This window comes from Heliconius melpomene, chromosome 21 (assembly GCF_056956725.1).
Source record: "Heliconius melpomene rosina isolate 202511_hmr_F chromosome 21, ASM5695672v1, whole genome shotgun sequence".
Lineage (NCBI taxonomy): Eukaryota > Metazoa > Arthropoda > Insecta > Lepidoptera > Nymphalidae > Heliconius > Heliconius melpomene.
The window spans coordinates 452,711-475,475 of NC_140409.1; the positions used below are offsets into that span (position 1 = coordinate 452,711).

General features: G+C 42.7%; 3 protein-coding genes across 3 annotated transcripts; 2 read left to right on the top strand and 1 right to left on the bottom strand.

The window, feature by feature from the left end:
- Nucleotides 1-571: 571 nt before the first annotated feature.
- Nucleotides 572-1,321, bottom strand: LOC146526729 (uncharacterized). Its single transcript, XM_085206102.1, has one exon. It carries the CDS (start codon nt 1,319-1,321, stop codon nt 572-574), a length of 750 nt encoding a protein of 249 aa, XP_085062228.1.
- A 6,939-nt stretch (nt 1,322-8,260) lies between these two features.
- LOC146526730 (uncharacterized) lies at nt 8,261-9,256 on the top strand. The gene has a single exon (XM_085206103.1). The coding sequence runs from the start codon at nt 8,261-8,263 to the stop codon at nt 9,254-9,256; it is 996 nt and encodes a 331-aa protein (XP_085062229.1).
- A 6,775-nt stretch (nt 9,257-16,031) lies between these two features.
- Nucleotides 16,032-16,532, top strand: LOC146526731 (uncharacterized). Its single transcript, XM_085206105.1, has one exon. It carries the CDS (start codon nt 16,032-16,034, stop codon nt 16,530-16,532), a length of 501 nt encoding a protein of 166 aa, XP_085062231.1.
- The last annotated feature ends 6,233 nt before the right edge of the window (nt 16,533-22,765 follow it).

Here is a 22,765-nt window from a genome sequence, read left to right on the forward strand (position 1 = left end):
GCTTTCAGTCTAACTGGGTCTAAACGACGAGGTCTACTGGTAACGGGTGGTCCGGGAATGGTTTTGATGTAATGCACGGTATTATGCTTAGGTAAGGAAGACGTACCTGATGGTCTCGTTACCTCTGGAAACTCATGAAGCAGCTGATGGTATTTTGATTCTCCCGAAATGGCTTTGACTGACGCAAGGTCATCGGAGATATTTTCTTTTATTGCTTGCACTGACAGAGTAGTATTTCCATCGACGAGTCGCTGACATCTGCAATCTACAAGAAGATTGTAAAATATCAAAAAATCTACGCCGATAATGGGCTTTGAAACATCAGCGATGGTAAATTTCCAGGTGAAAGTACGCTTTAGTCCTAGGTCTAAGTGTAACAATGTAGGACCGTAAGTATGAATGACTGTACCGTTCGCCGCCATGAGTTCATACTTCGTCTTGGTACAGGGCGCCTTGGTAGCCAACCGTGGAAAAACGCAGAGATCCGAGCCAGTATCAATAAGGAAAAGCATTTTTGAAATACGGTCGGCAATGAAAAGACGGCCTGTAGGTAAAGGGCAGACGTTGGCCGCTACTTCCGGCTGCCCAGAGAGTTTTCCGACTTTCCGTAATTACATGGCTGCACACATTTTTTAGCATTTGAACCAAATTTAAAATGGTACCAACACTTTTGCTGGGTAGTTGACTTCCTGCGATGTCTGGAATGGCTCCGGGAACGCTCTTTAAATTTTGATGAGACCGAGTTGTGACGTACCTGGGTCGAGAGTTCCGATACCTGCTTGGTCAGGAGTTGGATCTGTTTGGCCATTTCTTCCAACATGGGGGATGCAGGGGGTGTGGCCATCGCAGATGTGCTTGCGACCTGTGGTGATGAGGGTGCTATCTCATGCACCTTGTCTGCCAGGTCAGCTAATTTTTCGATAGGCAGATCAGGCTGTGAAGCTATAACCGGGACAGATGAACCCGCAAGATCTTGCATGTATCGCAGAAACTGTGATGGCTTGCGATCACCTAGCTGCTCGTGCCTCAGCAACTGCATCACTTTCTTTTCTTGAGACGCAGACAATCTTTTAATCAGTTGCGTTTTAAGAGTGATGTATTTATCCGTCTCGGGAGGAGAAATGATAATATCCTTCACCTCGACAGCAAATTGATTATCTAACTGAGCGGCAACGTAATAAAATTTTGTAGTATCACTTGTTATATTAGATAAAGCAAACTGACCTTCAATTTGTGAAAACCAAAGGGCTGGTTCTTCCGGCCAGAATGGTGGAATACGCACGCCAATTCTGCACACGTTGGATGTAGTCGCGTCCTCCATCTTGTATCAGAGATCTTCTTGCCAGCAGTAAACGTAGGTATTTATTGTAGTGCTCACCAATTTAGGGGTCACCAATATAGCGGTTGAGATGTGATACCACTATTTAATATGATCTTATTTATTTTACACTAAATGGGTAAAATTAAAAATCCAAATTTTGTGGAGAAATTGTCCAAATTTATTTAACTCACAGATACGTGAAGAGAAAATGATCACAGAAGGAAATAAAGAAATTTAAATAAATACCAATAGAAAATACAAGCTAAACTAGCACGTAATAGCAAGAAGTTAAGGTTGAGAATTGAATGCAAGCTAAGAGAGCAATGGATACACAAGTGATTGTCGCAAGCGATTCTAGCCGACTCTAAACGTGGCGATGCTAGCTAGCAGCCTACGACACGCATAGCAAAAAAACTCGGAACAGGTTTGAATTGTTCCAAAGCGCTGCGTGCGGATGATTTTAGTAAATGTAATAATATTAATTTAGAATAAGTAATGTTCCCTACACTGCTATAAAAACTATCTGTGCCAGCTTCTGGCACTAGCTGTAGTCTGCTACTGTAATCATCTGTAACTAACAATTAGCATGGTACTCATTACTCTGTCATTACTGTTTTCTTCAAATTCGAAGCTAGAAACATCTCGTTGAAAAGATCCATTGAATATTTTATCGATTGCAACTATGTTTTTATACTTATTTGATTTTCTATAATTCGACTACTAACCTCAACCCTAACCGTTACGAGTGCATTTTCAGACAACCGTTTCTCAGTGTCATAATATATTTCGTTAATTATGTTTTATGTGCTACCAATTATTTATTCAAATTCGATTCAAATTCAAATATTTTTTATTCAAAATAAAGTTAGATGTTTTATTCTTTTTGAACGTCAAATAATTTACTACCAGTTCTCTAAAGTTAGTGGCTCAGACCTGAGAAGAACCGGCGCAAGAAACTCAGCAGGACTTATTTTTTTGAAATTTTAAACAAATACAAATATTTAATTATTTGTGATAATGATTTCTTTGAAACAGACTGGAGCGAGTATTTCATTCCCAATGCGTGTTATCATTTATGAAATCATTAATTTGGTAATAACCTTTAACACACAAATGTCTTTTCACAATTTTTTTTTAGACCATGATATAGAAAATTCTCTGACGTTTTCTGGGATCTTGTTGTAAACGCGTACACATTGTCCCATAAATGAATTACGGATTTTATAAGCGAATAACAACTTTTTTTTTTGAGTAGTTTTACGAATAGTTGTATTTAAACCTAACTGAATATCGCCTAAGCATTAATTATAATTAAGATATTGAAACTATATTTAAAATATTGTTTGATTAAATCGTTTGAATTTACCATTTGCTCTCGGTGTTGCCACCGTATTAAGAATATGCTTTATACTACGACTTTTATGAAACGCTTTAAATTGATTGCTAGAAAAACATGATCCTCTATCCGTGCTAAGTCTTAGCGGATTACCAAAATAGCTAAAATGTTCTTTAAATACGTTAATGGTGGTAGACGTTTTGGTATTCTTCACAGCTGACATATTAATAAATTTTGTAAAAGCGTTAATTATAACCAGTATAGAAGTGTTATCCTTTCGACTATAGTATGCTACCGGTAACAATAAATTATCAACTCTGTTTGCAATTCAGTTATAAAATTTTGATCATAAAGCACTAATAAAGTCGTTTTACTAATTTTCCTTTTAACATATTAAATGATTCTTCTTTTTCATTAATCAATTGCCAAGAGACATTCTGTCTAAAAGATCAGTCAATGTTTTAGCAATAAGTGCAAAGTTTTTAATGAACATTCTCAAAAAAAACTTACCAAATCAATAAATCTTCTCATATCGTGTACATTTTTCGGTATCGGAAATTCTGTGATAGCATTGTGTTTCGTGAACCTGATCTAATACAATTTTTGATAACGTCGAAAATAAATCTAGTAAAACAAATAAATTATTGCCCGCTAACAAATCCAACTGATTATCTATAAGCGGTAACGAATAGTGTTATTTTATAGTTTTATTATTAAGAGCACGATAATCAACACATAATCTTTTATCTTATGAAGAATTTGAACATATGAAGAATTTGAGCGTATGAAGAATTTGACTCTTTAATAACACCGGCAATTAACATATCTTGAACCATTACCCTTACTACTAATAGTAACTACTGATCGTAACTTATGTGGTCGATATTTAACAGGCTTAAAATCAGTTAACTCAATGTCCAATTCAATAATATCGGTAAACCCTAACTCTTCTAGTCCACTCGACAAATAAGTTTTGAATTCATCATGCTCATTCAAATTCAAAATATTCTTTATTCAAATAAACTTATTATAAGCACTTTTGAATCGTCGAATGAACATATGAACAAAAAGCTACCACCGGTTCGGAAGGCAGTTCTGCTGAGAAGAGCCGGCAAGAAACTCAAAAGTTGCTCTTTTCAAAATCAATGGTACAATCTATTACATTAGTTGGCAGCTATCCTGCATTACATTCAATAGACATTAATTCCATACATGTTTATCCTCTAAATATTCTTGAACAGTGTAATAAGCTTTACTTGTCAGAATTTTTTTTTTTACAGATATTTTAAATTTTCCACGTATGCCATAAAAGGTTTATTAACTTTTTGGAGGCGAAAACTTGGAGTAACAATCTTATCTTTATTTCTCGTTCCTATCGTATGATTGTCACTATGTTTACTATGACAATGTATATTTTGTGGGACAAAGAGAATATTATAGTATATATACATTATCATTACTTAAACCTTCCCCTATATTAACTTTATCTAAATCTTCTGAATTTATAATATTAATAGGTATTTCTTCGACAATTATTTTAGCTCAGTTTATTTCTTATCAGTTTATTTTTGAATCATTGAGAGAAATATTTGAGTATTAAAATTGGACCCTGACCATTTTCAAGTTCGTATTGGCCTTAAATAGAATTCACATTTTTGTAAACGTCAAAACACTGACACTGACTATTGTAAACGTCAACACACACACATTTCTGAACCGTGAACATAAAACAAATCCGAGTATCTATTATGTGACATAATCTTCACTATACCAACTGTTTTCGCGGAAATATTTATGTTTCTATCGGACAATAAACGTAATTTTTCGCTACATTTTGTAAAATGTAATGTAAACCTCTTGGCATTTTAGTAATAACAATACCAAATTGTCCGTAAATAAATGACCTACTAATATAGGATAGCTGATAACGTCATCACTTACAATTAACACTTCAATGGTTTCGCAAATATTTTGTATGTTAATTTTAACTTCAGTCTTACCGAATAGTAAAATAAAATTATTGCTTAGACCTCTTAAATTAGGCAAATAATTTTCATACCATTTTAAATGAAGTTCGATAACAATATTTTCAGGTATTAATTTACACCGACTACCTAAATCCACATAACTTACCAATAATCTATTATTTACTTATTATTATTGTAAGTCTTTATTTATTTTTAATACATTCTTGTAATTATTTATTGCTTTAATTTACCAATTTCTGGCACGTAGCCACTAGATGATCTATTTTGTTACATATTGTACACTAGCGGTCCGCCCGCAGCTTTGCTCGCTTGAACAAGAAATTAGAAGACACTCCGTTTAGTCTCATTCAAGAACAGAATTAACTGACAACTGTCATTATAAAATGATGTCTAGTACATTTTTTATTACTTTAAACAGTATCAATCTTTTAATATGACTTTGACTCTTTTGCTTAGTACATTATTGTAATTTCTATAAGAAATTTGAATGAAATTTTGAATTTGTATTTCGAATTAAAAAATACGACCAATGTTGATATTTGATATTCATATACTTTTAGAAATAATAATATACTTTGAACTTAATGCTTTAGACTTCCTTACATTCTTTTTACATTTTATATATTATATACTAGATAAGATCTTAAAATATGTTTCGTACATTTATAGTATAATATCCTGGTTCATTACAATTATAACAGACTCTCTTTGTACTCGTGTTGACCTATTCTTATTATTATTAAAATTATGATAAATTTATCTGATAAATTTCGAATTTTATCTGTGAAAAATTTATTACGATTTATCAATTGACTTAAATATCTAAACACTTGTTCGGGCTCCGTAGGATAAGATTCTAATAATTTTTCTTTCCATTCTGTTCAACTAAATAATAAAGAAGGTAATTCTTTGTACTATGATTTAACCAAACCAAATAATTTCGGCAAAGCATAATGAATAATCTGTCTATCAGACCAACCGTATTTCGTGAGCACTCTTCTACTTACAAATCTACGTATTAATTGTTTAATCTTTTGACATAGGGTCAAATTCTAATATAACGTTACCTACCACGGCAATTTATCATCGCGATTCTATGACTTATTCATTGATTGCAACATTTCACGTATGAGTAAATGAGTATCATGCAAATTATCATCAATGTTACTACGTACCCTCTTTCTTTCACTGTTGGCAATGTTCTCACTGCTATGGCGCCATCGTCGGCCACTTCAATTCCTCAAATGGGATGACGTTGAAACTTCACTGCTGCTACTGCGATGACGCCTTCGATTCCGCTTCTAATGGTGACTTCTTAGACCCCGTCGCTTACTTCTAATAAATCGCGTGTAACTGACATCACTTGCACTACTTACACTTGTGCCGTCGTTGGATTGGCGACGGCGCCGCACTGAATGTCGTAATTTACTACGAGCAGTACACGCAGTACTGCTCGTAGTAAATTACGAAATTACGACCGCCCTTTGTCTCGAAAAATGTGCACGAGTATCTTCCTGTGATGGTCGTGTTAAATCTTCTCTCATATGGACGGCCGTGCTTATGCCTTGACGACAATTATTTATCGAATCCATTATAACTGATGTTGATTAGTCGAGTATTTTCTTAGCGGGTACCACTTCTGAGATATAAAGGGGCTCAGAATAAAAGTACAATTTAGTACAAAGCTTTATTCGACCGTCCACTGCGACGTCTCAGACTAGACTGCCATACCAAATTCAAACACTTTACAAGAAGCCTTAGACAATTATGCTTTTAAGCGGGTAGATAACAATATGACTCACTGACAAATATTGACAAGTCTCGACAAGAATACAAAATAATGCCTATACAATTATATGTAACTTATATAAACTCTAACAAATTCTTTTGGTAAAAAAAAGATAAGGTTGTGATCAAATAAGCGCAAAATCACTAAAGTCTATAAAATATTTAATTTTAAGTGAACTTACAGCCTGTATCAATAGATGTTTGAAAGAAGGGGACTTTAATGTTAATATTTTGGAAAGTTTAAGTCCCACCATAAATTTATAAGTCTTTTTAAGTCACACAATTTACTTAATTTATTTATGGAGCCAACCAGAATAACTCCTACGACTAGTACTTGTATAGATAACATATTTACTGACATTATTCCATGCTACAAAAGCATTATTAATAAATTGGATTCTGACCACTCTGGTCAGCTAGTAGAATTCTATAGTAAGAAAAAACAGGTGGCTAAGAAAAGAATTGCTTTTGTACCTGTCACAGCTAGTCGTTTGGAACGTATGAAGTTAGTTTACTAACTAATTTACTAGTTTTAGATATAACTTTACCTCCCAATTTTTTGTACAATTCTTTTTTTTACTCTTTTATTAATAAATTTCATTCAATATTTACTCCCAAAGAGATTACAATTACCGATAGTCCTATCTTTGGTGACTGGGCCACAGCAGGTATTTATAAGAGTAGGGAGACGCTGTATATGTTATATTATGAAAAACAGTTTAATAGTGGTGAAGAGTTTAAAGAGTACTTAAAATCTTACTCTAAAATTTTCAAAAGTGTTTGCAAAATTGCAAAGTCTTTATTTATTAAAACAAAAATCAGAAATAGTAATAATAAAATTGAAGCCACTTGGAAGGTTGTTAATGCCGAGACTGGGAGCAGATGAATGGATAAATCCAGCCTTAGAAGTAGAAATATTGATAGATAGATAGCTTTTGTGGCTATTTATTACGAATTGGATCAAGTTCCATATTTTATGTGCACTCAAACCTTAAATTTTATTATACACAAACAGTCATAAAATACACACAAGACACGATGGTATATAATTCTTCATTTTTAATACGATCTTACAATATAGACAGAACAATGAATAATTCATACTTAAAGACTGTTTATAAAAGAGAAGTACAAAATTTGAATATTGCAATCAAAAAAATCTAGTTTACTATTTTGACTAATCACAACTAATTTATAAAGTGTCTAAAAATTGATCAAACTCACACATCGTACCCCTCAAAGTCGTATCGTACGACTCAAAGTCATCTTCCAGTAAATAAGGGAAGCCCTGCAATTAAATATGCTTAAAATCTAGGAGAAACTTACAAAGTAAATTATCTGCACTTAACTTTCACAACTTTGTGTAAAATTGAACCTTTTTAATATTATTATTTAGTATTGAAACTTTAGAATATAATAGCTGGTAGGTAAAATGTATTTACTGGCACATAATTCACTTAATTAACTTGTAATTTATATTTTAAAACAAATTTTAACTGTAGAGCACAAAAAAAGACCTGTTCTTAGTCACGTTAAAGGAAACATGCGTATTTAGTAGAATACACTTACTTCTTATTCTTAACTTACCAAGAGTAAAAACATCTTAAAATATTTTCTCACACTTCTATTGTAAGTCCTTTAATCTCATTTTTACAAATAACGAGTGTTATATATAATTTATAGTGGTAACATTGTGTACCTACATTGGATTTATATTTTATAATTGTAGTGTGGGGTACTTTGGAAATAAATCAGTTTTGCTTCATACTTGAAACTTGTGTTATCATTTTATTGGCGACGAGGAAAATTAAATAGATTTTTGTGGAAATGGCGACTAATATCGCTAATATAGTATTTCCGGGACATTTTAACCCCAAGACAGACAAGTGGTGCGATTATAAAGAAAAGTTGCAGTGCGCTCTCGACGCCGCGGGTGTTTCCGAAAGTGAATTTAATAATAAGGGACGTTCTCTGTTTCTATCACAGTGCGGAAAAGAGACTTATTCGTTGATTGCATCATTGTTAGCACCCGCGAGACCGACTAGCGTGGAATTTAATGAAATTCTTAGTGTACTGGACAAATTTTTCGAACCAGAGGTTAACGAAATACTAGAAAGTGATAAATTTCATAAACGCCGGCAGTCACCTGATGAGACCGTACAGGATTTTGTGGCTGCTATCAGTTTATTGGGCGCTAAATGCAATTTCACAGACTTAAAGCGCCAACTGAGAGACCGACTAGTATTGGGTATACGAGACGAGCGCTTGCGACGAGATTTGTTGAAGACGAAGGAGCTTACGTACGAGGCGGCAGTTCAGACGTGTCTCTACTATCAAGCGACGTTTCCGGATTTATACGGCAATACTGCGGGACTGAAGCAAACTCTGTCTGACGTCACAGTACCGATGGAAATCGGTAGAATTAAATCAAACGAGTGTCAGCATTGTGCTCGGGTGCACAAGTCGGGCGAGCGGTGCACGTTTTCGAAGGCGAGATGCTTTTACTGTAAACGTTTTGGACACATCGCAGCGGTTTGTAATAAGAGACCTAACAAGCTGCACCAGACGAGTGATGAGGCACAGGACGGTGCTATTGGCGGAGAAGGGTTTTCAACTGAAAACATGATGGGTATTTACGTTTGTGCTGATAATTATAGACCTCCAATAGTAGCAGATGTTACTTTAGATGACGTCAAGCTGTCAATGGAAGTGGACTCTGGAGCTTCGAGGACAATAATATCTGAGGAGACGTATCACAAACTGTGGCTCACCCCCCCCGCCTTTGAATTCTACCAATTTAAAACTCATGACGTGGACTCATGACCCCTTGAAAGTGTTAGGTATTGCGAATGTACGCGCAGTACTCGGAGACAAGGCAGCCCAATGTGAGCTCGTGGTGGTCTCCGGTCGTGGACCAAGCCTGTTGGGGAGAAATTGGTTTCAGGCATTAGGACTGCAGATTTCAGGCCTGTGTTGGTCCGCCGAGCAAGTTAGGCCTTATAAAGAATTCCCTGATTTATTTATGGAAGGTCTAGGGATGTACAAAGGGCCGGAAGTTTCGTTAAATGTTAAGCCAAATATAACGCCACGTTTCTTGAAAGCACGCCCCGTTCCGTTTCCATTGAAACATCAGGTTGAAGATGAATTGCAACGCCTGGTGAAAGAAGGAGTTTTAACACCTGTCAGATTTTCGAAATGGACCACGCCCTTAAGAATTGTCAAAAAAGATGATGGCTCATTACGTATCTGTGGGGATTATCGTTCAACGGTAAATGCAGCTATAGACACGGATACTTACCCCCTACCAACATCAACTGAGGCTTTCGTGAAACTTAGTGGAGGGCGTATATTTACTAAATTGGATTTGAAACAAGCCTATACTCAATTAAAGGTAGATGAAGAAACTGCGATGCTCTTGACACTCAATACACCTATTGGTCTGATGAAGGTGAATAGGCTAGCTTTCGGTGTGAGTGCAGCCCCGGGTATTTTTCAGAGAGTGATGTCGTCTGCCCTCGCGGGGATGGATGGAGTGGCATGTTTATTGGATGACATTGCCATAGCAGGAAAGACATTACATGAACACAATCAACGCCTAAGAAATGTGTTATTGAAACTTCAAGAGATGGGCTTGCGTCTTAACTTAAAGAAATGTGTGTTTGCAGCTGATAGTATTACGTTTTTGGGACATATGATTGATGCAGAAGGCCTGCACCCATCCCCTGCAAAGGTGAAAGAGATACAAGAAAAATCGGCGCCAACTAACAAAGAAACTTTAAGGGCTTTTCTAGGCTTATATAACTTTTATGAAAAATTTTTGCCAAACAAGGCAACCGTGTTGGAACCTTTATATCGCTTGCTTGAGTCAAAGAGGCCTTGAGGATGGAGTAAAAAGGAACAGGAAGCATTTGAGACGGCCAAGGGGTTACTATCGTCGGATCGAACGTTGGTTGGCTACGATATCAACAGAGAATTACTCCTTATATGTGATTCATCGGAGTATGGTCTGGGGGCTATCATAGCACATGTCATGAACGACGGTTCAGAAAGGCCGATAATGATGGCATCACGAACGATGCAAGCGCATGAAAGAAGATATGGCCAAATCGATAAGGAGGCACTGGCTATAATTTTTGGATTGACAAAATTTCATGACTACCTAGCGGGCCGGAAGTTCTCTATTGTGACGGATCACAAGCCGTTGATCGGTTTGTTCAACCGGGAGAAACCTATACCGGATCAGATTTCACCGAAAATGTTGCGCTGGTCTTTGAAGCTGGGGTGTTACGATTATGACATTAAATATAGACCCGGGAAGCTGATTGGTAACGCAGACGCGCTCAGCAGATGGACAGCCCCGGATACATCGACAGCGACTAGAGACATGGTTAGAGATGTTTTACTTTTGGAGGAGCAGCCTAGGGGTTGGAATTTGGACGTGCGCAAAATTGCTGAGCTCACCAAGAAGGATCCTATATTGAGAAGAGTTTCGTTTCATGTTTTACATGGTTGGCCACCACGTAATAGCGACCCTGTGCTGCAACCATACTGGACGCGAAGAGAGGCTCTTTCACACAATAAAGAGTGTTTATTGTGGTGCAATAGAGTCATTATACCTGCGGCTCTTCAAGACCAGGTACTTAAACTATTACATGCATATGCTAGAGGGTACGTATGGTGGGTAGGCATGGATAACCAGAACGAAAGAACGGTGAGTGCATGTGAACTATGCCAGGCAGTCAGAAATAATCCACCAGCAGACCCACAAACGTGGATTACCTCAGATAAAGCGTGGAACCGTGTTCACATAGATTTTGCAGGACCATTCCAAGGAAAAACTTTCTTGTGTTGATTGATAGTTACAGCAAATGGTTTGAAGCTGAAATCATTCCCTCAATGAGTGCATCCACTGTCGTCGTAGTTTTGAGGAAAATATTTGCTGCACAGGGACTTCCAGAGGTTTTAGTGTCGGACAATGGAAGAGCATTTAGCTCTGATGAATTCAATTCATTCTTATCTAAAAATGGAATCAGACATTTGTACTCACCGCCGTATCATCCGGCAACTAACGGGCAGATCGAACGTGCCATTCAGACGTTCAAGAATAAATTAAAGAAAATGTCGTCGTCTGAGATGCCTTGGAGTGAGAAATTGAGTAAAGCTTTATACTATCTTCGCACGGTGCCAAACAACGTAACAAATAAAACGCCTGCAGAGTTATTGAACGGTCGTAGATATAGGACAGCAATATCATCTCACCACCCGGACTCAGTACCCTCTACTACTGAGATGCAACTGGAGGCAGCGGCACACAGAACACCCGCACGCACTTTTGCTGAGGGCCAACCAGTGCTAATACGGATGTATGGTCCAGGTGACAAGTGGAAAAGAGCTACTGTCGAGATGATTGAGGGTCCTAGCTCCTACAGGGTGCGAACGGAAGATGGTGAGCTGCAACGTAGACATGCTGACCAGATCTTAGCACGTACTGTAACATCACCAGTAATTGATCAGGACCCGATTGTTGATGACCGTACTGCTCGCAGCTCAAGATCTGGAACAGCTACACCGGATATGCCTATTGAGATACCACCACCAGAATTGTGGCCAGATATAATTGGAATCCCAAGCACTGATTAGATTAATATTTTGTAATTAATTATTTTGTTAACTGTTTAATTGTATTGTAATGATTATTTCAATATGTATGGGTATGGGGGAAAGATATGTTATATATAATTTATAGTGGTAACATTGTGTACCTACATTGGATTTATATTTTATAATTGTAGTGTGGGGTACTTTGGAAATAAATCAGTTTTGCTTCATACTTGAAACTTGTGTTATCATTTTAACGAGCTTTTACATTTTTTTAATCCTGCATTTGATTCCTAACGCATCAAATATTTACTTGTATTTTCATAATACCACTGCAATTCTGCTTTCTGCATAAGTTTCCAGGCAAGATAAGGTCATGTTTAATCACAAATAACACCACTTTGTTGTTGTCTGTAAACATCTCATGAAACTTAGAAATCTCAGAGATAATTTAAGGCATTTGTAGGGGTATTAATTTTTTTTTAAATAATCAAAATTACGTTTGCTCAGAAAACTCGACCCTAAAAAAAAGCGTACCAGTTGCATATAAGTTGTTAAACGAGGTAATCAAGTTACTCCACAAAGGTATTGTTGTAAAACTCCAGTGGGTTCCTTCCCACCTTGGAATAAAGGGAAATGAGGAAGCTGACAAATTAGCACGAAAGGCATTAGTCGAAGGAGAAAATTTAAATATTTTACCAGATTTTTCTGAAATTTTAATCAAGTACAAAAATAATTTGAGAGAAATTTGGACAGAGTATTTTGATGAAAGGTCGAAAAGTAAAGGAATGTGGTATAAAGTTATTCAGAACAAGCTTCCTCATATCCCGTGGTTTGCGGAAAAAAAAATGACGCGCCAACAAATTGTTATGGGTCTTAGGCTTCGTTCTGGTCATATGCCACTAAGAAAATTTGGTTTTCTCATGAAAAAAGTAACGTCTCCAAAATGTGAATTGTGTGGAATAGATGAAGATGTACACCATTTCTTGGTGGAATGTGTTCTCAATGCCGAGGCTCGTAGAAAATTATGTTGTCGTTTCAACATAAATACATTGGATTTGGGTATTTTTCAATGTCTGCTGTCTAAACCAAATTCTGTTGTAGCTAGATGGTTGTATAAGTTTAAGGTTAAATTTACGGAAACTATATATTGGTATATAATCTTTATACTTTCAACTGTCTAAAAACTAAGTAACAATATTTTAATGATAAAATTGAGCGTATAGCGACATTTTAAACGCAGAGTTGGCTACAAACTGCATTGTAACGTGTCTGCGATGCTTGCGACCGTAAGACTAGGGTAAGAATTCCTTAAGGTTGTAGAAAGACAAAGGTAAGTTATTCGAATAAAACATTGACTATATGCTTTTTTGTAGTCTATAAGAAAACATTTTATTGGAAAAAAAAAATAGATGGAAGCATAAAATTCTTTTAAAATTGCAATAAATCGATTCACGAAATAGCAGTCATTTTATTTATCAAGTGTCCGCTATTTCGTGTTACTACCGAATTAGGGGGATCTTAGATACTTTTTAATAAATTTATATTTATGTTATAATTGTGATAATTTAAATTTAATGTTTAAAATCAGTTACTGTATTTAATAAAGTTTTTCGTGATCGAAATTCGGTATATATTTTGTTCACTTAAATTTCTATATTACTATTTTAAAGGTAACCTGAATTGATAATTTTAAGCTAAATTCGTATCGGTACTGCCAATGCAACTTTATTTTTTAATCAACCTTTATAATTTATTTTTGTGTATGTTTTCGAATATACATGTTAGTTAATGATTACTTTACATAATGTAAAAAAAAATACTGAATAAACAGAATTGCGGAAGTTACCAAAATCAGTAACACGAAATAACATCTCTATGAAATATCATTCTCTAACTTCGTGACAAATCTACGTAAAATCAACACATTGACTTTTCGGGAATAGGGGAAACCACTCGCACTTGCGGGCGAGTGGACCGGGAATTTATTCCCGGCGCGGACCAAAACCAGCTAGGCATGGGCGTGCCTTTAGTCCATTGTTATGGACACGGCCTAGGGGAGCACACCCCGACAGAAAAGCCCAACTGTGGAACAGTATAAACATGTCGGTACTGCAGAATTCTAATTCATTACCCCAGGAGGGTTCCGGTCTCTACGAGGCCGGGGAATCCCTCCGTGCTACGGCACGCAAGCCCCTCGAATCTGGGGGAGGGCAGTCATACCGATGTGTTGTTGGGGAGGGGCCCGAGATGGGCGGAGTGAGTGTGGAGAAGGACGGAGGAGTAGTTGTGCCCGGGATGGGCGAAGTTGGTGTGGACGCTGAGAAGGGAGGAGCAGTTGTGAGCGTCGAGGGTGCGGGAGTACACGAGAGGATTGGTGCTCTGGTTGCTGAGCCAGAGGAGAGAACTGTGGGAGGGACGAGGCCCAGGAGGCCCGATAGTCCGGCAATTTTGCCAATTGGAGGAGTGATGAAGACGGCGCAGGTGGTAGTGGAACGATTGGACCTGGAGGAGGTTGCTTCAATTATAAGTGGAAGGTCCAGGTCGTCGATTTCATCGCGGGGTCGTTTCTGGGCGGCCTCGGAGTCGGACGCAGATAGCATTATGTCAGTCGGTTCGACAAATGCGAATACGAATGTTGGAGAAAAGACCGAGTCCCGTAAGGACAGAAAGAGGCGCAGGAATAAAGAGCGACTCTCGGAATCCTCGGATGCAGATGAGGAGACAGTGAAGCGTAAGGCCAAAATAGCTTCGTCAAAAAGGAAACAGGGCCCACCACCCGTTCCTAAAGAGCAGATTGACTTGGCTGTTGCCAGAAAGTCGCCCATTGATGACAAGCGCGAAGAGCGTCGGTTGAGGGCGGAGGAGGAAGTGGCGGCTATCACTGCGATAATTCAGAGCCGCGCGAGTTCCAGGCTCTCGGACGCGTCGCTCGTATATTGCCCCGACGAGCCTCTGGTCTCTGACTTGCATTGCCAGGTTTCTGATAGCCTGGCAGTTATTAACCGAGTCGCCAGCAAGTCAGGGAACCTAAAGGGTACCTTCACGAAGGCCCTGAAGGAGGCTGCCGGTGCGATTTCAAAGGCCGTAAACACCTTGGCCAACAGGACCGCGTCGGAGGAAGTCAATCTCCTCAGAGCCACGAACACGCGGCTGCAGGCGGAATTGGCAGATTTGAGGGGAGAGTTTGCCCGACTAAGAGCGGACGTGGAGCGCTCAAGGCCAGTGGAGACGCCAAATGCGTCGGCGAAGGCTCTGTCAGTCGATGACATAGTGCGCACTGTAATGGTGGAAGTGGGCACTATGGTCAGCACGAGGCTGGAGGCCTTCAAGGAGAGACTTCCTCCGGAAGAGAGATTGCGGCCACCATTAGCGGCCGACAGGAGGAAAGAGGCGGGTCAGACACAGGCGAGAGCTGAGCCAGTCGTGACCACGCTGATGGCGCCAGCAAACCCTTGGCCTCCGCTAAAGGCCCAAAAGGGTAAGAAGAAGAAGGGTGCGGCACAGGCAGCTTCTCAGCCTGCCTCTGCTGTGGAGCCTCGGCCACTACCACCCGTTCCAACAAACATGACGGAGGGGTGGAATGTTGTGGCAAGGAAAGGAGCCAAAAAGAAGGCGGCTCCTAAAAGCAAGGTAGCGGCACAAGGCGTCAAGCCAAAGCCGCAGAAGCCAAAGCTGCGGCGACCTAGATCGCAGGTGGTGGTACTCAAAGTGCAGCCTGCCGTCGCCGACAAGCTAAGCTACACCGACGTGCTAACCCAGGTCAAGGAAAATATTAAACTTGAGGACCTGGGTATAAGCGATTTGAGGTTCCGGGTAGCATCCACTGGTGCCAGAATGCTGGAGCTACCCGGCGCCAACACTGGCGATAAAGCGGACGCGCTGGCAGAAAAACTGCGCGGAGTGCTGAGACCTGAAGAAGTGCAAGTTGTCGAGGCCAGTTAAGTGTGCAGAGTTGAGGGTGAGTGGCCTCGACGACTCTGCAACTTCCGAAGACGTCATGGCCGCAATCAGCCGAGTCGGTGGCTGTGCTACGGCCGACGTCAAAGTCGGAGAAATCCGACAGGATCGGGCCGGTCTAAGCACTGCGTGGGTTCGCTGCCCTATCGGGGCTGCGCAGAAGGTGAGTGGAGGGAGACTACTCGTGGGATTTGTCTCGGCGAGAGTGCAGCTGTTGCAGCCCCGCATCCAGCGTTGCTACCGCTGCCATGAAGTTGGCCACATGGCGGCAAAGTGCACCAGTGAAGTTGACCGAAGCAACCAGTGCTTCCGGTGTGGCCAACCCGGGCACCAACAGCGTGGGTGCTCGGCTGATATGCATTGCCCAGTTTGCGAGGCGGCACAGAGGCCAGCAAACCATAAGGTAGGAAGTGCCGTCTGCGCCAAGTCTAGCGCCACCCACAAAAGGGGCAAGAAGAACCTACGAACGAGGCCGGAAGTGCCGGCTAGTTCGAGAGCCCAAGCCAGGGAAGGGGAGTTGCAACACATGGAGGACCAATAATGGCCCTCCGTGTGTTGCAGGCGAACATAAACCACTGTGCCCGGGCCCAGGACTTATTGGTCCAAAGCCTGGCGCAGTGGTCTATCCAGGTGGCGGTTGTTTCGGAGCCCTACAGCGTTCCCGACAGAGATAACTGGGTAGCCGACAACACCGGGGTGGTGACTATTATCACCCAGGTCGCAGCGGGCTCTCCGCCCTTCTCACGAGTAGAGAGGGGTGCGGGATGCGTCGCAGCACTTGTCGGAGACCTAGTTGTCGTAGGGGCCTACTTTTCCCCCAATCGAACTCTCGCGGAGTTTCTTATACGATTGGGGGAAATGGTAGAGCGATTTCGTCCGGCGGAGGTATTGGTGGCCGGCGATCTCAACGCGAAGTCCAGCGTGTGGGGCTCCGCAACGACGGATGTGCGTGGTGTGACGCTGTCGGAGTGGGTTGTTGCCACCGGTTTGTCTGTGCTCAACCGAGGGACCAAGAACACGTGTGTGCGAAGGCTGGGCGGATCCGTCGTGGACGTTTCGTTCGCGAGCCCGGCCATAGCGCGTCATGTTCGGGGCTGGCGAGTGCTGGATGATGTGGAGACTCTCTCGGATCACCTCTACATCTTGTACGAGATCTCCGCACATTTAGCGGTGCAACCAGCCCCCAGTCCAAACTCGCGAGAGTACGGACCGCGGTGGCAACTGGGTCGTCTCGACAGGCAGTTGTTGGAGGAGGCCGCGATAGTGGAGTCCTGGCTGCCCCAGAGCTTGGCGTCTGCAGAAGACGCCGCATCCTGGGCGCAGGGGGCGCTGACGCGTATCTGTGACGCGTCAATGCCCCGTTCCGGGCGCCGCCCTCAGCGGCGGCAAGTGTACTGGTGGTCGTGGGAGATCGCGCAACTGCGTAACACCTGCGTTGCGGCGAGACGCCAGTACAGCCACTATCGCAGACGGGTACAGAAGGTGCAGGAGGAGGAAGACCGACTGTACCGCGTCTATGTCGAGGCGAGAACGCTGCTGCAGGAGGAGATCGGTCGTGTGAAAGGCGAGTCGCACGACCGGTTGATCGCGGGGATAGACCAAGACCCGTACGGCACACCTTACCGAATGGTGCTCGGTAGGTTACGGGCTTGGGCACCACCACTGACGCAGACACTCCGACCGGACATACTCCGAGGGGTTCTGTCGTCGCTATTCCCGCAGCGGGCCAGTTTTGCACCACCCAGTATGGTCCGCCCTGCAGCGCGTGAGGAGGAAGAGGAGGACGACGAGGACAGCGTCACACCACCGGTGGAGGAGAAGGAGCTCGAAGAAGCTGTACGCCGATCTCGGCTCAAGAGCACCGCCCCGGGCTTGGATGGCATTCCCGGCCGGGCGCTAACTCTGGCCCTCAACACGTTAGGGCCCAGAGTGCGAGGACTATTCACTGCCTGTCTGGCTCAAGCCATAATTCCACAGCGGTGGAAGACAGGCAGGTTAGTCCTCATCAAGAAGGAGGGTCGCCCGGCGGATTCAGCCTCCGCCTACAGGCCTATCGTGCTCTTGAGCGAGATCGCCAAGCTCTTCGAGCGTGTTGTAGCCAAGAGGCTACAACACCATTTGGAGGGGACAGGTCCGGACCTCTCGGACCATCAGTATGGTTTCCGTAGGGGGCGATCGACGGTGGATGCCATACTGGAGGTAAAGTCCTATGCGCAGGATGCGGTGGCCCGAGGCGATGGAGTCTTGGCGGTGTCTTTAGACATCGCCAACGCCTTTAACTCCCTGCCATGGCCCTGCATAAAGGAGGCACTGTTATACCATCGTGTGCCTCCATACCTGCGCCGCGTCATCGGGGCTTACCTGTCCGGGAGGTCTGTGACCTTTCCGGCTCCTGGAGGAGGATGGGAGGAGTTTGTGGTGTCGGCCGGTGTTCCACAAGGATCGGTGCTGGGTCCGATCCTCTGGAACATCGGGTACGACTGGGTGCTGCGGGGCGGCACCCTGAGGGGGATAAAGGTCCTCTGTTACGCCGACGACACGCTGGTCTTGGCGCAGCAGAGGACCTATCGGGAGGCGGCGCACAGTGGGACGGAATGATGCGCTTCGTGTCAAAAATCCGTAACTCATTCAGTTTTCATCGCAAAGTGTTGAAATTTTACATATATATACTTGAATATATTTACTATCAATGACATAAAATAGATATTAATAAAACTCATGAGTTATTTAATAAAAAAAATTCAAAGTTAGAAATTGTCATAAATAAGAGCTTATTAAGATGTTTAAAAATTACTATTATTTTTAAATCATTAAAAGTAACTTAAGTATACTGAATCTAGGCTGTTAAACAAAAAACTGATATATCATATGTAATATAAAAACATTTTTTATAAAAATAGTGACGTAAACAAGGAATTTATTCTGTGATTTGCAGAAGTTCTTTAGCTTCGTCAAACAGTTCGTTAGATACTTTTGTAATCCTTATTTCTTCGCTAGCGTCTTCAGAAAGTTGCCCAATAGGAAGAATTGCATAGTACTGTATAATTTGAGCTCCATGTATAAGAATTTTATGCATCGAAGAAGGCATGTAATACTTGTTACATTTGTTAACATACAATTGCGCTGTATTAAGTGTATATTAATCGAATTTTTCGACATTTACGACAAGTCCTGATGACATAGTTTGAAGAATTATATAAAAAAATTTTTTGAATGTTGTTCACTATAGTTTGTACGTCTGATGACGACAAATTTAAGTTCTCCTTTTAAAAGTTTTCTATTTCAGAAGTATTTCTCCCTTCAATTATAAAAGTGCATAAGTTACGTCTACTGCAAACGAATTCACTCATGTTGCACAAAATATATGTATATCTTTTAATAAGTTAACAGTCTTAGAAACAATGCGGAAAAGTTCGGTTAATCTAATGAAAGCAACTAGTTATAATTGGTCTTTTTATACTTGTCCAGACAAGTGTTTTGTGCAAAACAACATCAAATTAATTAAATATTTTATTTTGTATTCACATAATATTGTTTATTCACATAAAAAATGATAATTTTGTCATGTTCGTAGTTGGAATGACCACAAAAAATGTTATATTTCAAAACAAATATGCTCTTTCAAAAATAGACATATTATTATTTTAAATGTTAAAATAAACATTCTGATAGTTTTTTTCTACTTATAGAACAAAAAAGAACTAAATAGGACGCCAATTATTTAAAATAAAAGAAGTATTCATGAAATATCAAAAATTTTGATTTTACTACATTTTGGTTTTTTTGCTCTAAATCAAAATGGCGCAAATATGCGCAAAATTTTATTCTTTCCCCTAATTCTTGAATAATTTTTGTATACATACATATAGTTTTCTCGGCAGCGGCAGCCAGCGGCAACAATGAAAACTCCAATTGAAAATATGAAAATGGTAAAATATAACACTTCTAAAAATTTTAAGATATCTTTTTAAATATAGGTTTTTATTATACACGAATTATATTTTCTTAAAGAAGAAACAATGAGCTTTATAAAAATGTATAACATAAATATAGTTACTATAGAAATTTATTAAGAAACTAACGCTTAAATATCGCTATATGCAGTATGGAAAATAGGGAAATATCGAAGTGTATTGTTTGAAGGTCATTTTGGACACTTTAAACTGCTATCAAAAATAAAAATCTTGTTGTATTGATAAGATAGTCTATTCTAGTATATAGAACAATCAACAGAACTTTGAAATTACGACTTTTGTTTCGACCATTTTTGGCACGCTTTTATAGAAAGCGTCCCATAGTGCGGCGGTCCTCGCGACGGCTGGAGTGGCGGAGGTTGTCGGCCGCATAAAGCGGCTGGGCTTAAAGGTCTCCCTCAACAAGTCCGAGGCAATCTACTTCCATGCTCTTCGAAAGGGCCCACCGGCAGATGCCCACATCATCGTCGGTGGCGTCAAGATTGACGTTGCCCGGAGCATGAAGTACCTCGCACTTGTTCTGGATGGTCGGTGGAGTTTTCGGGGCCACTTTACATCTTTGGCCCCGAAACTGTTGAAGACAGCGGCGGCACTGGCGCGCCTTTTGCCCAATGTTGGTGGGCCGAGCGCCTCTAGCCGTCGGCTGTACACCGGAGTGGTCAGATCGATGGCGCTCTACGGTGCTCCCGTATGGGCGGACGCCCTGGATCGGCACAACATCACCCTGTTGCGACGTGCGCAGAGGGTGATGGCCATCCGGGCGATACGAGGGTACCGGACCATCTCCGGTGAAGTGACGTGCGTGCTGGCTGGAGTCATGCCGTGGGATCTGGATGCTCGTTCTCTGGCGTCGGTCTATTGCCGGCGTCGAGGCCTTGTGTCCGGGGAACCGGCAAGCCAAGCACGCACTGAGGAGGCGCGGGTAGCCGCTGTTGAAATGTGGGAAACTCGGCTGGCAACACCATCTGCCGGCCTGAGAACGATCGAGGCTGTTCGTCCAGTGTTCCGCCAGTGGTTAGCGCGGCGTCACGGCGTCCTAACCTTCCGCATGACACAGGTGCTCACGGGGCATGGCTGCTTCGGGGGTTACCTGTGTCGGATCGCCGGAAGGGAGCCCGACGCTCGCTGCCACCACTGCGACGACTGCCTCGATGAGACGGCCCAGCACACGTTGGAGGTGTGCTCAGCCTGGGCGTCTCAACGTCGCACTTTGCGCGACGTCATAGGGGACGACCTTTCCCTGCCGGCCGTGGTCAAGGCTATGGCCGGCAGCGAGACGTCGTGGGACGCGGTCTCATCCTTCTGCGAGGCAGTGGTGCTCGAGAAGGAGTCGGCGGAACGGGCGAGGGAGGCTTTTGCCGAAGTCGCCATCCGCCGTAGGAGACCGGGTCGCCGGAGGGCGGCACACGACCGCCGCCTCCCGCCCTAATGTGCCAGAGGGCGGTCAGCTTGGGGAAGCTGGCCGCCTACCAACCTGGCCCGAGTAGGCGCGCGCAGGTTGCTCCCGCGCGCTACTCAGAGCAGGCCGTCGAGGGTGCCCACACACCCTTGACTCCGCGACGTGCCTAGCAGGCTCCCGCCGCCGCGTTTCGTGGACGATTATAGTCCCCGCGTCTCGCGGCCAGTGGCGGTCGAGGAGGAGCACCGTGAGGTTTTAGTGGGTATTGGGATTGGCCTTCAGCCGGTCCACGAGTCCCACATAACCTGCTCGAGTCCCCACTCGGGCCGGTATCCGTAAAAGGATTTCCTCACGTTAAAAAAAAAAAAAAAAAACCAAAAGCGTGTCGGCGAAAGTGACGCTATTACAGCAGCGGGTTCTACGTTGCTTCCGGTGCCACGAGGCGGGCCATGTGGCGGCAAAATGCAGTGGAGTTGATAGGAGCTCGCACTGTTTTAGATGTGGGCGTCCTGGGCACAAACAGGCTACGTGCTCGGATGCACCGCACTGCCCGGCGTGCGAGGATGCGCAAAGACCTGCGGGCCACTTAGCCGGCAGTGCAGCATGCGCAAAAATCTGTGCGCAAGCTAAGCACAGAAAAGGCGGTAAGGGGAAGGCAACGTCGAGCCAAGCCCAACCTGAAGCCCAGTCAAGGGCCGCGGAGGAGCAGCCTATGCTCGTTTAACAATGGCCGAACGAGTTCTGCAGGCGAACATCAACCACTGTGCCAGAGCCCAAGACTTATTGGTCCAAAGCTTGGCGCAGTGGTCGATACAAGTGGTGGTTGTTTCGGAGCCCTACAGCGTTCCCGACAGAGACAATTGGGTAGCCGACAACACCGGGGTGGTGGCTGTGATCACCCAGGTCGCCGCGGGCTCCCCGCCTTTCTCACGAGTAGAGAGGGGTGCGGGATGCGTCGCTGCACTTGTCGGCAACCTCGTTGTCGTAGGGGTCTACTTTTCCCCCAATCGAACTCTTGCGGAGTTTGAGGAGTTCCTTATACGATTGGGGGAAATGGTAGAACGATTTCGTCCGGCGGAGGTGTTGGTGGCCGGCGATCTCAACGCGAAGTCCAGCGTGTGGGGCTCCGCAACGACGGATGTGCGTGGTGTGACGCTATCCGAGTGGGTGATTGCCACCGGTTTGTCAATGCTCAACCGGGGGACGACAAACACGTGCGTGCGAAGGCTGGGCGGATCCGTCGTGGACGTTTCGTTCGCGAGCCCGGCCCTAGCGAGTCGTGTTCGGGGTTGGCGAGTGCTGGATGATGTGGAGACTCTCTCGGATCACCTTTACATCTCTTACGAGATCTCCACACATTCAGCGGTGCAACCAACCCCCAGTCCAACCTCGCGAGAGTGC